The 15,401-nt window shown below is 30.6% G+C and overlaps 1 protein-coding gene across 1 annotated transcript; it reads right to left on the minus strand.

Annotated features, from left to right (window-relative positions):
• Nucleotides 1-13,162: 13,162 nt before the first annotated feature.
• Nucleotides 13,163-14,443, minus strand: LOC149934906 (sulfotransferase ssu-1-like). Its single transcript, XM_090153477.1, has 3 exons — nt 14,433-14,443; nt 14,002-14,371; nt 13,163-13,557 (listed from the first exon to the last, which is right to left on the minus strand). The coding sequence occupies exons 1-3, from the start codon at nt 14,441-14,443 to the stop codon at nt 13,339-13,341; spliced, it is 600 nt and encodes a 199-aa protein (XP_090009603.1). The 3' UTR covers nt 13,163-13,338.
• Between the last annotated feature and the right edge of the window lie 958 nt (nt 14,444-15,401).

The raw sequence follows: 15,401 nt of genomic DNA on the forward strand, positions 1-15,401 counted from the left end.
TGAGTTTGGTCGATTTCGGCGCGCTCGAGCGGCGGGGAATTTCCAGTAGTCTTTTTCTTTTTCTACTATCGCGTAGAGGATTTGTAACCGCGTTTTTTGACTTTCTTCTCGCGGACCACGCGGGTTCGAGATTCTCGAATCACGACTTCACGAGCCGGCTACGTGTAAAAATATTATTTTCAAAGTAGAAATTGAAGAAAAAATCGATAACATGGTATTGTTTATAAATTATATCATTATTTCTTATACGTAGTCATTATAACAATATTTATATTCTACGGAAAGATGCCACCGAAACCACCGAAGACGTGGGCGCCACAGTGTATTGCGCAGTTCTTTCCTGCAGTAATAACAACAACAAAAGTGGTTTATCTTTCCATTACTTTCCATCGAATGAGGGTCTTAAAGCGTGCGAAAGCGGGAAACTCGGATCAAAAGAAGTAGAAGGAAAGTGAGGGCGAGACGCCAGTCCCAGGATCGAGGATCGAGGATCCAGGATTTTAGGGGTGAAATGGGGGTAAAATCGTCGAAAAGTCAATGTATTTATGATATTACTCGCGACGATTTGTTTTCCCGTATATCAACATATTGTGTCCAGGCCAGCTTGTTTATTTATCTACGCTTATCGCGAAAGACACTTGAACGTATATCTTATCGCGTTTTATCGTACGTAATAAGATTAAATGATGTAAAAATTAATAACCTAGGCGGCGCGTGCGTGGATTGCCCAGGAGGCGCGGTTAATTTGAATTTAAGAGTGTTTTGACGTCATGGAATATTCGTTGTTAAAGTAGAATGGAAATATTTTTAAACTTCATTTTAATATCATTGTAGTACGCTTGGCACTTAAACCGATCTCACGAGTATTTCTTAAATCTCGATCGCGTTTTATCGTACGAAATAAGTGGAAATTATGTAAGTTGTATGATACTTAATAACCTAGGCGGGAAGATAGTGTTCGCGCGCGCGTGCGCGGATTACCTGGGAGGCGCGGATTACCTGGGAGGCGCGGATTAACTGGGAGGCGTGGATTGCCCGGGGAGCACGGTTAATTTGAATTAAAAACATGGATTTCTTCTCCGAAATAATTCATGTACCCAAAATTAGACCGCAAGTTTTTTTCTTTTTAGGGGAAGCTCTATGGGAGTTTAACATTACAATAAAGCTAATAAGTCCAGTTTGGGGTACTTTTGGTTCGAAATGGGGTACATAGGGCCGAAAATGGTGACTTTGGTCGTTTTTACGGTACTTTTGGTCTATTTTGGTCCATTTTTGGGTACATCAGAAAAGCAGTTGGAAAAACGAAGAGCCTTATTTTTTTTTCCACCCATCCCCAAACTCTAAAAATTTATTGCTATAATTTATTTATCGCTTCCGTAGGTATAAAATAAGATAAAAACCACTTACCTATATTTTAATTTCGGTAAATTAAAAATACTTAATTAATGTACTAAGTTACGTTTAAAAGAACCATTTGTAACAATTCCAATATGTAAATATAGGTAAAAGGATTGAAAAAATACTTAAAGTAAGTGGTTTTACTGATAAACTCTAAAGGAATTTAACTTTAAAGGGTATCTTAGATTATTGTTTTTAATTTTATTCAAGTTGAAAACGTATTAAGAGTCCTTCAAAGTACTATAAAAGGATTTTATTTACGAACTAAATTCATATTTTCTTCAAACTTTCAATTCGCTTTTATTACTATTTAAATACGGTAAAATAGAATTCTAATACACAAATATAGTCAGAAAGATACTATCAAACACTAAAATTAAAATGAAATGAAATTTGTGTGGATAAGATTTGTAAATATAATTTTGAAAATAATTACTTTCACGCTTTATTTAAGTCAAGCAATTACATTTTTTTAAATGAATGAAGTTAAACAATATAAAAATTTGTAAATATTGTAAATATTTTTAGACAATAAAGAAATTAAGAAATGTTTTAATTAAAATATCTTTTATTTTCTACAATAGTTATCTTTTATTACTATAAATATTCCAATATTAAATGGGAATCACGTATGCGTAACAATTTCAATATGTAAATATAGGTATAAAAATACTATAAAAACAATTACCTATATTTTAAATACGGTAAAATATAAATACATTTCCGATATGTAAATAGGTAGAATAACACCATGAAAAATTCCTTTTTCTACTTTTAATACGACAACACACAACTCTGATACGCAAATATATACAGAAAATATAAAAAAAAAAACCATTTTCCGATACACAAATATAGATAAAGAAATACTATAAAATGTAAAAAGGTAGAAAAATACTACACATTAACCATTATAAATTTAAGCTTACAACATCCTTCACGTATAGAGCATAACATATATGTTCAGAGTTAACTTGTTTCCTCGTTATCTTTATCTCATATGTTTTAAATAGCGTATGGAATAAGTTAAGAATGTACTGAAATGGTGTATGTTAAAACCTCGTATAATAAAGAGTAAAACATAAGTTCAGAGTCGGCTTGATTACTAAAGCGAATAACACAGAGACGTTTCCGGTGTAGTCACGTAGGAAGAAAAATACTACAACAATCTCTATACTCTACATTCAACACGTTAAAATATATTTCCGAAATGCCAATATAGGTAGTAAAATACTACAAAATCTCTATACTCTACCTTCAATACGTTAAATTACATTCCGATATGTAAATATAGGAGGAAAAATACTACAAAAGCCTCTTTTCTTGGCGTTCAATATGTTAAAATAGATTTCTGAAATGCAAATATAGGTAGTAAAAATGATATGCCTCCGATCGAATCGTTCATTTTTTTCCCTATTTATTTAAATATAAGTATTTAAATTAGAATTGCTTCTAGTCTTCGGCAGTCGATTAATTTTTATCCATGAATAAAATAAGCTCGGCTATATTTAAATAATATTTATTTAAATAACCAATAGTTGAATAAAAATTGTTAAATGTTTAAATAATCGAAAGTGAATAAGCCTATTATTTAAATAAAACAAACAATTATTTAAATAAGTACCACTTTTATTCAAATAAATGCTTGGTTACGTAAAAAACCTAATTAAATAAGTTAAAATGATATTCTTTTTACCAACGTTTTTTAAATAAATCGGTCGGTATATAAAGTTTAAAATGTGTGTTCTGAGGGTAGAAATAATATCAGCCCTATTTTGATTTTCTTCCAAGTTAAGTGTTTCAGATAACGTTTACTTATTCCGCACCTTCCATCCATTTTTTCACATTAATTTGATATAACCTTGTATCTTCCTACAATTCAGTTTTATGCTATGTACAATTCCCTTATTCATTACATCATTCCAAATTTAGTCTAATTCATTCACGGGCGTTGATCTTCTGAAATGGATATTCCAATAAAACATTTTTCTTATATCATCGCTTCTGATTAATCTGAATGTTGTCAATATAAAAAACATCATATGCTATATTTAAATATAAAGGATAAATTCATTACATCATTCCAAATTTAGTCTAATTCTTTCACGGGCGTTGATCTTCTGAAATGGATATTCCAATAAAACCTTTTTCTTATATCATCGCTTCTGATTAATCTGAATGTTGTCAATATAAAAAACATCATATGCTATATTTAAATATAAAGGATAAACACTGCTTAGGTTAAAGATAGATTGAAATGGAATATTTAAGTAAAAAAGCATAAATTTCTGAGGGCCTTTTCCTCCAAAATATCTAAAAGGGCAAGTACATTCTCGATAATTATACAAGTTCTTTGGAATAAGAGACGTTTTTATCAAAGATAAGCCAAGTTTATACCTTATTGTCATTAGTTCCATAACAAGAACCACGTTGTAACGTGATAATGGCTACCCCTATCGAGAATTTTCGGCACTAAGAAATTCTACGTTTCTATGTATTATACGGGTTTTGACAGATTGATATTTTAAATATCCGTGAAACGTAAACTTATCAGAATAAGAAATGGCATACAATGAGATTAGATAACTAGATAACGATCATTGATAATAAAATTCTAATCGTTTAAATTTAACATATATTTTTTACTAATAATAAAAATATTTAAGAAACATGCTATTATTTTTAACATATATAAGACAATTTTTTTATTCACTATATAATCCATTTTTTTTCAAACTTAGAAGTTAGTTTGTATGAAATACTTACTAATTAGACTTTAGAGTGGATAATTAAGTATTTTTCAATCCTTTTACCTATATTTACATATTGGAATTCTACAAAAGGAATTTTGGAATTTTCTAGAATAGCAAAGTAAAACTAAAACGTAAACCAAGTTTAAAACGAAACTAATAACTGGGAGAAAGGTTGAAGTAAGTAATTTTTTTGATTATTCGTTTTTTAATTTTTGAGTTCCCTATATTATTATAAACTAAATTAAATATAATTTTTGAAAATTTGTGATAAAAGATCTGCTCCTTCGTGTTTTACATATATTTAAAAACTCGAGATTTTAATGAATTGTTTTCAAAGCATGAAAAATATAGCAGATCCTTTGATTTTAATTGTAGTTTTTAGTTACTTAAAAAAAAAAGAAAAGTCGCTAGCTGACTTGGAGCTGGTGTAGTTAAATTTTAAAAATGTGTATTTTAAATTTTGTTTGTAAAAGTTTTTTTTTGAAAAAGTTTAGTATTATAGTTTAAATTTATTAAATAAAACAAAATATAAATTATACATTTGGTTTAGTATTTTACTATTGCAAGTAAAATTAACAGTAATTTCAATTACTTTTTTAGTTTTTTTTGACAAATATGCAAACTATTTAGTTATTTCAAAAACAAATACGTCGAATTATTTGGTATTCGAAATACTATTGGTTAGTTTTAATATCTTTAATTTTATTTTTCAGAACAATTTCTCTTTGTCTAGCTTCTTCTAACTTTAATTTAGATGGCCTTAAAGCCAAGTATTTAACAAATTTTGTAACCAAGTAGATGGAACTTTAAACAATTTTTCAGTCATGTAGTCAAGGAAATGTTCAAATATACGTGTATTTGGTCATTTTGATGGTAAAATAGCCCAGTATGGAACTGCCAGATGATAGTCAGACGTTGAGACGCGGGTGGCGCCCGTGTCCCCAGCGTCCGCGCCAGCCCCGTCGGTGCCCCATTTCACATTTCAGACGTCGACGGGGGCTCATGACTGAAAAATTGTTTAAAAGTCCATCTACTTGGTTACAAAATTTGTTAAATACTTGGCTTTAAGGCCATCTAAATTAAAGTTAGAAGAAGCTAGACAAAGAGAAATTGTTCTGAAAAATAAAATTAAAGATATAAAAACTAACCAATAGTATTTCGAATACCAAATAATTCGACGTATTTGTTTTTGAAATAACTAAATAGTTTGCATATTTGTCAAAAAAAACTAAAAAAGTAATTGAAATTACTGTTAATTTTACTTGCAATAGTAAAATACTAAACCAAATGTATAATTTATATTTTGTTTTATTTAATAAATTTAAACTATAATACTAAACTTTTTCAAAAAAAAACTTTTACAAACAAAATTTAAAATACACATTTTTAAAATTTAACTACACCAGCTCCAAGTCAGCTAGCGACTTTTCTTTTTTTTTAAGTTACTAAAAACTACAATTAAAATCAAAGGATCTGCTATATTTTTCATGCTTTGAAAACAATTCATTAAAATCTCGAGTTTTTAAATATATGTAAAACACGAAGGAGCAGATCTTTTATCACAAATTTTCAAAAATTATATTTAATTTAGTTTATAATAATATAGGGAACTCAAAAATTAAAAAACGAATAATCAAAAAAATTACTTACTTCAACCTTTCTCCCAGTTATTAGTTTCGTTTTAAACTTGGTTTACGTTTTAGTTTTACTTTGCTATTCTAGAAAATTCCAAAATTCCTTTTGTAACAATTCCAATATGTAAATATAGGTAAAAGGATTGAAAAATACTTAATTATCCACTCTAAAGTCTATTTTTCAGGTATTAGTAAGTATTTCATACAAACTAACTTCTAAGTTTGAAAAAAAATGGATTATATAGTGAATAAAAAAATTGTCTTACATATGTTAAAAATAATAGCATGTTTCTTAAATATTTTTATTATTAGTAAAAAATATATGTTAAATTTAAACGATTAGAATTTTATTATCAATGATCGTTATCTAGTTATCTAATCTCATTGTATGCCATTTCTTATTCTGATAAGTTTACGTTTCACGGATATTTAAAATATCAATCTGTCAAAACCCGTATAATACATAGAAACGTAGAATTTCTTAGTGCCGAAAATTCTCGATAGGGGTAGCCATTATCACGTTACAACGTGGTTCTTGTTATGGAACTAATAACAATAAGGTATAAACTTGGCTTATCTTTGATAAAAACGTCTCTTATTCCAAAGAACTTGTATAATTATCGAGAATGTACTTGCCCTTTTAGATATTTTGGAGGAAAAGGCCCTCAGAAATTTATGCTTTTTTACTTAAATATTCCATTTCAATCTATCTTTAACCTAAGCAGTGTTTATCCTTTATATTTAAATATAGCATATGATGTTTTTTATATTGACAACATTCAGATTAATCAGAAGCGATGATATAAGAAAAAGGTTTTATTGGAATATCCATTTCAGAAGATCAACGCCCGTGAAAGAATTAGACTAAATTTGGAATGATGTAATGAATTTATCCTTTATATTTAAATATAGCATATGATGTTTTTTATATTGACAACATTCAGATTAATCAGAAGCGATGATATAAGAAAAATGTTTTATTGGAATATCCATTTCAGAAGATCAACGCCCGTGAATGAATTAGACTAAATTTGGAATGATGTAATGAATAAGGGAATTGTACATAGCATAAAACTGAATTGTAGGAAGATACAAGGTTATATCAAATTAATGTGAAAAAATGGATGGAAGGTGCGGAATAAGTAAACGTTATCTGAAACACTTAACTTGGAAGAAAATCAAAATAGGGCTGATATTATTTCTACCCTCAGAACACACATTTTAAACTTTATATACCGACCGATTTATTTAAAAAACGTTGGTAAAAAGAATATCATTTTAACTTATTTAATTAGGTTTTTTACGTAACCAAGCATTTATTTGAATAAAAGTGGTACTTATTTAAATAATTGTTTGTTTTATTTAAATAATAGGCTTATTCACTTTCGATTATTTAAACATTTAACAATTTTTATTCAACTATTGGTTATTTAAATAAATATTATTTAAATATAGCCGAGCTTATTTTATTCATGGATAAAAATTAATCGACTGCCGAAGACTAGAAGCAATTCTAATTTAAATACTTATATTTAAATAAATAGGGAAAAAAATGAACGATTCGATCGGAGGCATATCATTTTTACTACCTATATTTGCATTTCAGAAATCTATTTTAACATATTGAACGCCAAGAAAAGAGGCTTTTGTAGTATTTTTCCTCCTATATTTACATATCGGAATGTAATTTAACGTATTGAAGGTAGAGTATAGAGATTTTGTAGTATTTTACTACCTATATTGGCATTTCGGAAATATATTTTAACGTGTTGAATGTAGAGTATAGAGATTGTTGTAGTATTTTTCTTCCTACGTGACTACACCGGAAACGTCTCTGTGTTATTCGCTTTAGTAATCAAGCCGACTCTGAACTTATGTTTTACTCTTTATTATACGAGGTTTTAACATACACCATTTCAGTACATTCTTAACTTATTCCATACGCTATTTAAAACATATGAGATAAAGATAACGAGGAAACAAGTTAACTCTGAACATATATGTTATGCTCTATACGTGAAGGATGTTGTAAGCTTAGATTTATAATGGTTAATGTGTAGTATTTTTCTACCTTTTTACATTTTATAGTATTTCTTTATCTATATTTGTGTATCGGAATTTTTTTTTTTTTTATATATTTTCTGTATATATTTGCGTATCAGAGTTGTGTGTTGTCGTATTAAAAGTAGAAAAAGGAATTTTTCATGGTGTTATTCTACCTATTTACATATCGGAAATGTATTTATATTTTACCGTATTTAAAATATAGGTAATTGTTTTTATAGTATTTTTTATACCTATATTTACATATTGAAATTGTTACGCATACGTGGTTCCCATTTAATATTGGAATATTTATAGTAATAAAAGATAACTATTGTAGAAAATAAAAGATATTTTAATTAAAACATTTCTTAATTTCTTTATTGTCTAAAAATATTTACAATATTTACAAATTTTTATATTGTTTAACTTCATTCATTTAAAAAAATGTAATTGCTTGACTTAAATAAAGCGTGAAAGTAATTATTTTCAAAATTATATTTACAAATCTTATCCACACAAATTTCATTTCATTTTAATTTTAGTGTTTGATAGTATCTTTCTGACTATATTTGTGTATTAGAATTCTATTTTACCGTATTTAAATAGTAATAAAAGCGAATTGAAAGTTTGAAGAAAATATGAATTTAGTTCGTAAATAAAATCCTTTTATAGTACTTTGAAGGACTCTTAATACGTTTTCAACTTGAATAAAATTAAAAACAATAATCTAAGATACCCTTTAAAGTTAAATTCCTTTAGATTTTATCAGTAAAACCACTTACTTTAAGTATTTTTTCAATCCTTTTACCTATATTTACATATTGGAATTGTTACAAATGGTTCTTTTAAACGTAACTTAGTACATTAATTAAGTATTTTTAATTTACCGAAATTAAAATATAGGTAAGTGGTTTTTATCTTATTTTATACCTACGGAAGCGATAAATAAATTATAGCAATAAATTTTTAGAGTTTGGGGATGGGTGGAAAAAAAAATAAGGCTCTTCGTTTTTCCAACTGCTTTTCTGATGTACCCAAAAATGGACCAAAATAGACCAAAAGTACCGTAAAAACGACCAAAGTCACCATTTTCGGCCCTATGTACCCCATTTCGAACCAAAAGTACCCCAAACTGGACTTATTAGCTTTATTGTAATGTTAAACTCCCATAGAGCTTCCCCTAAAAAGAAAAAACTTGCGGTCCAATTTTGGGTACATTAATTATTTCGGAGACGAAATCCATGTTTTAAATTCAAATTAACCGCGCTCCCCGGGCAATCCGCGCCTCCCAGTTAATCTGCGCCTCCCAGGTAATCCACGCACGCGCGCGCGAACACTATCTTCCCGCCTAGGTTATTAAGTATCATACAACTTACATAATTTCAACTTATTTCGTACGATAAAACGCGATCGAGATATTCGTTTTAAGAAATACTCGTGAGATCGGTTTAAGTGCCAAGCGTACTACAATGATATTAAAATGAAGTTTAAAAATATTTCCATTCTACTTTAACAACGAATATTCCATGACGTCAAAACACTCTTAAATTCAAATTAACCGCGCCTCCCGGGCAATCCACGCACGCGCCGCCTAGGTTATTAATTTTTACATCATTTAATCTTATTACGTACGATAAAACGCGATAAGATATACGTTCAAGTGTCTTTCGCGATAAGCGTAGATAAATAAACAAGCTGGCCTGGACACAATATGTTGATATACGGGAAAACAAATCGTCGCGAGTAATATCATAAATACATTGACTTTTCGACGATTTTACCCCCATTTCACCCCTAAAATCCTGGATCCTCGATCCTGGGACTGGCGTCTCGCCCTCACTTTCCTTCTACTAAAAGAAAGCGATGGGAGTAAAATTTCCTCCTGTAATCCCCTAAAACTTCTATTTCCAGCTCACTCTAGTAGCAACCAATAAACATCAACCTATCTATGACGTAGACAGTATCTTTCTATTTTAAAATTTGAAATTAATCGTGAATATTTATATTTATACCAAATGTTTTATAGCTGTATTTTGCTTTACTATATTTTTAAATAATTGATGAAAAAACTTCATATACGTAGGAAATTCTGACACTATCTCTTTAAAATAACCAATATGTTTTTAAATTAATTTTATTTCACTTTTAAAATTTATGCCTACGCACGCATGAATGTAACACGGTAAGAGCTGCAGTATCAAAAATTCCCAGTAAATTAATTATATAGTATCAATTATTATTATTATTTTAATCATTGTGAACTATTGTCAATTATTAAGAGCTTTACCGTTTAATAAAATTTTGAAATTGGTGCCTCAAAGATAAAAATTAGTATGAAATCTCTCGTGGGCTATGGGAACTATAATCACTGGCCTGCTTGTATCTTGGATAAATTATTTTTACAAGCTTTTTGCCGCATCATTGTTACCAAATTTTACAAGCTTTCTGTCGCATCATTGTTATCGAAAAAAACTATTGTACATAAGTGGTAATTATAGATAAGCGTTCTTACAAGGGTATTCATTCTCTGTTTTTAATCAATATTACATCACGAAACTGATCTGTAACAACGTTTTCCCTTGTTCAGTTTTCATATTACATAATCACATTGAGTTCAAATACCAAAGTACTATAAATACAAAATGTAAATGTCAAAATATTGTCTATTTAATAAAAAAAACCTATCCAAGTAGTTTTTTCTTTCAATTTCAATATTAATGACCTTATGCGAAAATAACCAATTACATTCCGAGGAGTCAATCTGTGAAATTCTACAATTGGCGATTCCAGATTATCTAACGCTGGGTCACTTTTAATGGGGATGTAAAATAAAAAAATTCGCACAATAATATCTTCCACTGGGAAATCAAGAGCAGTTTTATCTAAGATTTGTATCTTTTACTGGTACTCACGCTGTCGCCGCTGCTTCAAGATCATCAACGAATCAACAGATTCCAATAACGTTCTTTTAACTAGTTATCTGACAAAATTAGCGTATTTAACATGCTCACTAGAGTCAGTTAAACACCTATAGCTTGTTATCTAAACCCTAATGGACAATTAAAAGTCAATTTGACATAAAAAATTATACGTTAAGTTGAGTATAATATATTTAAAACTATTTTAAATACCGTTAATTACATTCAATAATATAGCACAATATCCTACAGCAAAGTACTGATCTGTTCTATAAAAAATAAAACCAATTTTTTGTCTAGCTTGTGGCTTTTATTTTCAATAAATTTTGGGCAAAATATGCCCTGTGAGGCAGAGCAAAGGGACAGCTATTAAATAAAAAATGCTTTTATCAAAGGTTGATTTACGGGGGAGTAGTTGGAATCTATGAAGGCACAGATATTGTAAATGTTTTAGAATTGAAGAGTTATTTTTTTCGAATTATTTTAAAAAGCAAAATATATTTCTAAAATAATTTCCACCGATTTTCCTCACGTTTTATACATTTTAAAACCATTTCCTTAAATTTGAGCCTTGAAACTGTAACAGTAAACTGAGAAAATTTTAAATTGTAAAGGAGTACGTGTAAAATTACAGCATTTAAATTGCTGAAACTCATTATAGAAACTAAACTAGTTCTGACAGGTGGTTAGCGTCCAAAGAATGGGTTGAAATTCAGCTGCGAGAGTGGTTTTTATCTCAGGGGCGTCCTCCCAGGTTTTTACTACAAAACGACCCCCTCTCCGGACCCCAGGTCAGTTCGTAGTATTTGATAGCAGCTCTTGGAGAGGGGGGAGAGGGGGGTAATAAGTTTTTCTGTGGTGGAGTTACCGTACGGTGCCAAAATATTTACGCCCTGAATCCCGCATTCCATATAAAATTCGATGTTTAATAAAAGCTGGTTACCGGGCTGTTTACCTTGACAGTGTACCTTGAAGACGGCTCTGGATTTGGAATTACGGTAGAGATATGAAATGGCGCTATAGAAGGTATTTTCTTATTGTTTGAGCGACCTATTTTACTCTCTTGAAAACCGTTTATTAGAAGGCAATCCAATTCTTCCGAACCTTTATTGTTAGACATACTAGCTGAACCTTTCTTTGCTGGTTGTTCACCCTTAATGGATTTTATAAGTTACTAAATTAATTTAAATAATCTGTCTACGGAAAAAATAACCAGCAATTATTGTTTTTTAAATATATAAAAATGTTGCAATATTTTAGTACTTAGGAACGAACAATTTGTTTAAATCCATCTTTACACCTCAAAATATTATCGGCAAATTTAGACTTCAAGTATAGCATCAGCAAGCAAAAAGTTAATATGGTCAGTCCATAAAATTAAAGACGCTATTTGTCAAAACTATAAAATATTTTTTTTTTAATTTCAAATAGTTTATTTCCAGTTATTAAACAATACCGGGAAAGCGATACCACAATTTATTTCCGAGTAATAAACAATACCAGGAAAGCGATACCACGATTTATTTCCGAGAATTAAACAATAGCAGGAAAACGATACCACAATTTATTTCCGAGAAATAAACAATACCAGGAAAGCGATACCACAATTTATTTCCGAGAATTAAACAATACCAGGAAAGCGATACCACGATTTATTTCCGAGAATTAAACAATAGCAGGAAAACGATACCACAATTTATTTCCGAGAAATAAACAATACCAGGAAAGCGATACCACTATTTATTTCCGAGAATTAAACAATACCAGGAAAGCGATACCACGATTTATTTCCGAGAATTAAACAATACCAGGAAAGCGATACCACAATTTATTTCCGAGAATTAAACAATACCAGGAAAGCGATACCACAATTTATTTCCGAGAATTTAACAATACCATGAAAGCTATTCCACATTTTATTTTCGAGAATTAAACAATACCAGGAAAACGATACCACAATTTATTTCCGAGAATTAAACAATACCAGGAAAGGGATACCACAATTTATTTCCGAGAATTAAACAATACCAGGAAAGCGATACCACAATTTATTTCCGAGAATTTAACAATACCATGAAAGCTATTCCACAATTTATTTCCGAGAATTTAACAATACCATGAAAGCTATTCCACATTTTATTTTCGAGAATTAAACAATACCAGGAAAACGATACCACAATTTATTTCCGAGAATTAAACAATACCAGGAAAGCGATACCACAATTTATTTCCGAGAATTAAACAATACCAGGAAAGCGATACCACAATTTATTTCCGAGAATTTAACAATACCATGAAAGCTATTCCACATTTTATTTTCGAGAATTAAACAATACCAGGAAAACGATACCACAATTTATTTCCGAGAATTAAACAATACCAGGAAAGCGATACCACAATTTATTTCCGAGAATTAAACAATACCAAAAAAGCGATACCACAATTTATTTCCGAGAATTTAACAATACCATGAAAGCTATTCCACATTTTATTTTCGAGAATTAAACAATACCAGGAAAACGATACCACAATTTATTTCCGAGAATTAAACAATACCAGGAAAGCGATACCACAATTTATTTCCGAGAATTAAACAATTCCAGGAAAGCGATCCCACAATTTAGCAATGTCCGTGCCTCGAAATTTTTCGTGAAATTTCTGGAGTAACCTCTGCTCTTGTTCGGGAGATAAATAGTTCTTCCAATCCCCAACAATTCCTTTGCGGAAAAAGGTAGTGAAATTCACGTCGTCGTATTGGAACTTTGATGGGTTGGCCTTCATTTTATTGAAATCAGTTATTTTTAGCACCTTGAAAACACAAATTTATTTGATAGATTCAACGATTGCCAGTATGCTGCGTCCTGATTTAAAAAATAGCTAGTTATTATCTCTTTCTATAGCAGTCTGGAAACTGTGACCAATTTTAAAGACTTAAAATTTATGAAACAGATCCCACAAGAACAGTATCCTTTGATAAGGACAAGGGATTATGGATAAGTATTCTAAACATTCAATTCATACACTAGCCTCAACACAAGTGAGTTTCGACAAGTTTTTCAAATATTGAATTAATAATCTTCAGGCAAAGAGCAGAAGCTTAAGCCAGCAATGTTTGCATATATGAACCCATAAACTTGTTTACGACCGTAAATACATTCTAATTTCAAAACTGAAGCTAGACTAAAAATTTAATTTGAACAATTTCTTCATTAACGAGGGCATAAAAGAAAGTTTAGTGAATCGTTAATTTACTTTGTCAATGTTTTCCTTGTTTTTCACGATTTCAGCAGCGTCGCCTCCCAGAAACTCTCCAATTCGAAGGATCGCCGCTGGCGTATCAAGTTTCATTTGCTCGTACGTCATTAGGAGGAAATTAGGGTCGTCACGGTGCGGCCAAAAAGAGAGCATGTGGTCGAAATAGTCTTTGTAGTCCAGTTCTTCAGCCATGAAGCACTCGAAAAAGTCGTCGAAGGTGCCGTCCCCGAATTTGTAGTCCGTCACGAACCCTTTCGTGTGGTGGTAAAACGAAACGCAACAATCTTTCGGGTTTCTAGCTACGTAGATGTATTTGGCCTTCGGGCTGTATTTTATTATGTCACGTGGCATGTGCGTCTTCAGTTGTCTGTTCAAAAATGCACGAAACATTAAGTTCTTTGTGTACTCGATAAGAGAGACCCACAAACCCAACCAGCATCGTGACTTTATAATGCTGAAAAATCATTCTAAAATATAAATATGCATTTCTGGTGTTTGTTAGGTGCAGCAATCAAAATAAATGCTACACTGCAGAGCCGTAGCTAGGGCCTGGCAATCGGGAAACTGGCCATTGGCGCAAAATTTTAGGGCGTGCGAAAACTATTATTTCGAATTATGGTTAGTTAATATTTCCTGGGTCTTTCTCTTTTTGAGAATATGAGGGTTAAACACCAATTATTGCCAATTAGTTAGATGCCAGGGTACATTCAGTATTTGAATCATCAAACGGTTAGAAAAGTTCTTACAATCAAAACCTTCTATTGATAGTTGCATTTGAAACTGACGGAAAACTAACGTATTTTTTCTAATTAAAAAATACATTTAGCTTACCCAAAATCAGCGACCAACAAAATATAACTTAAAACTACACTATCTCAAATCCGAATGAGTTATTATAGCTGTACATAGACAGCTCATAAATATGTGTACCCGGTTTTACGAACAAGAGCATGAAACGTAAGGGTGTGTAAAATATTGGTTGACACCATTTAATTCGACCAAATATGAAATTAAATATTCAATTTGTCGTGGGGAATTGACCTTGAAATTATTCGCGAAAATTCGATAGTTTAATCAAATAATCCGGTGTTTGAGAATGACGGTTGAAAGTATTTGGGGGGGTGGTTTTGGGGTCTTGCCCAGGGCACCAATTAGGCTAGCTACGGCTCTGTGCTACACTTTTCTATGCTGTAAATTATTCTACTATAGTACTTTTATATCGCTACTTGTAACTAATTCGGTTACAGAGACACTTCAACGTGGATAAACTGCCTTCGATAATATTTAATTAAGTCGCCTTAACCACGTTCTCGTTTTCGTTTCGGGGTGCTCAGTGGCGTAAACAGAGGTAGTAGACATTCCTTGCTCAATCCTTCTTAGACGTGTATTATGCGAGA

Source organism: Leiobunum rupestre, chromosome 7, assembly GCF_980474605.1.
Source record: "Leiobunum rupestre chromosome 7, qqLeiRupe1.1.hap1, whole genome shotgun sequence".
In the NCBI taxonomy this organism is placed as follows: Eukaryota; Metazoa; Arthropoda; class Arachnida; order Opiliones; family Sclerosomatidae; genus Leiobunum; species Leiobunum rupestre.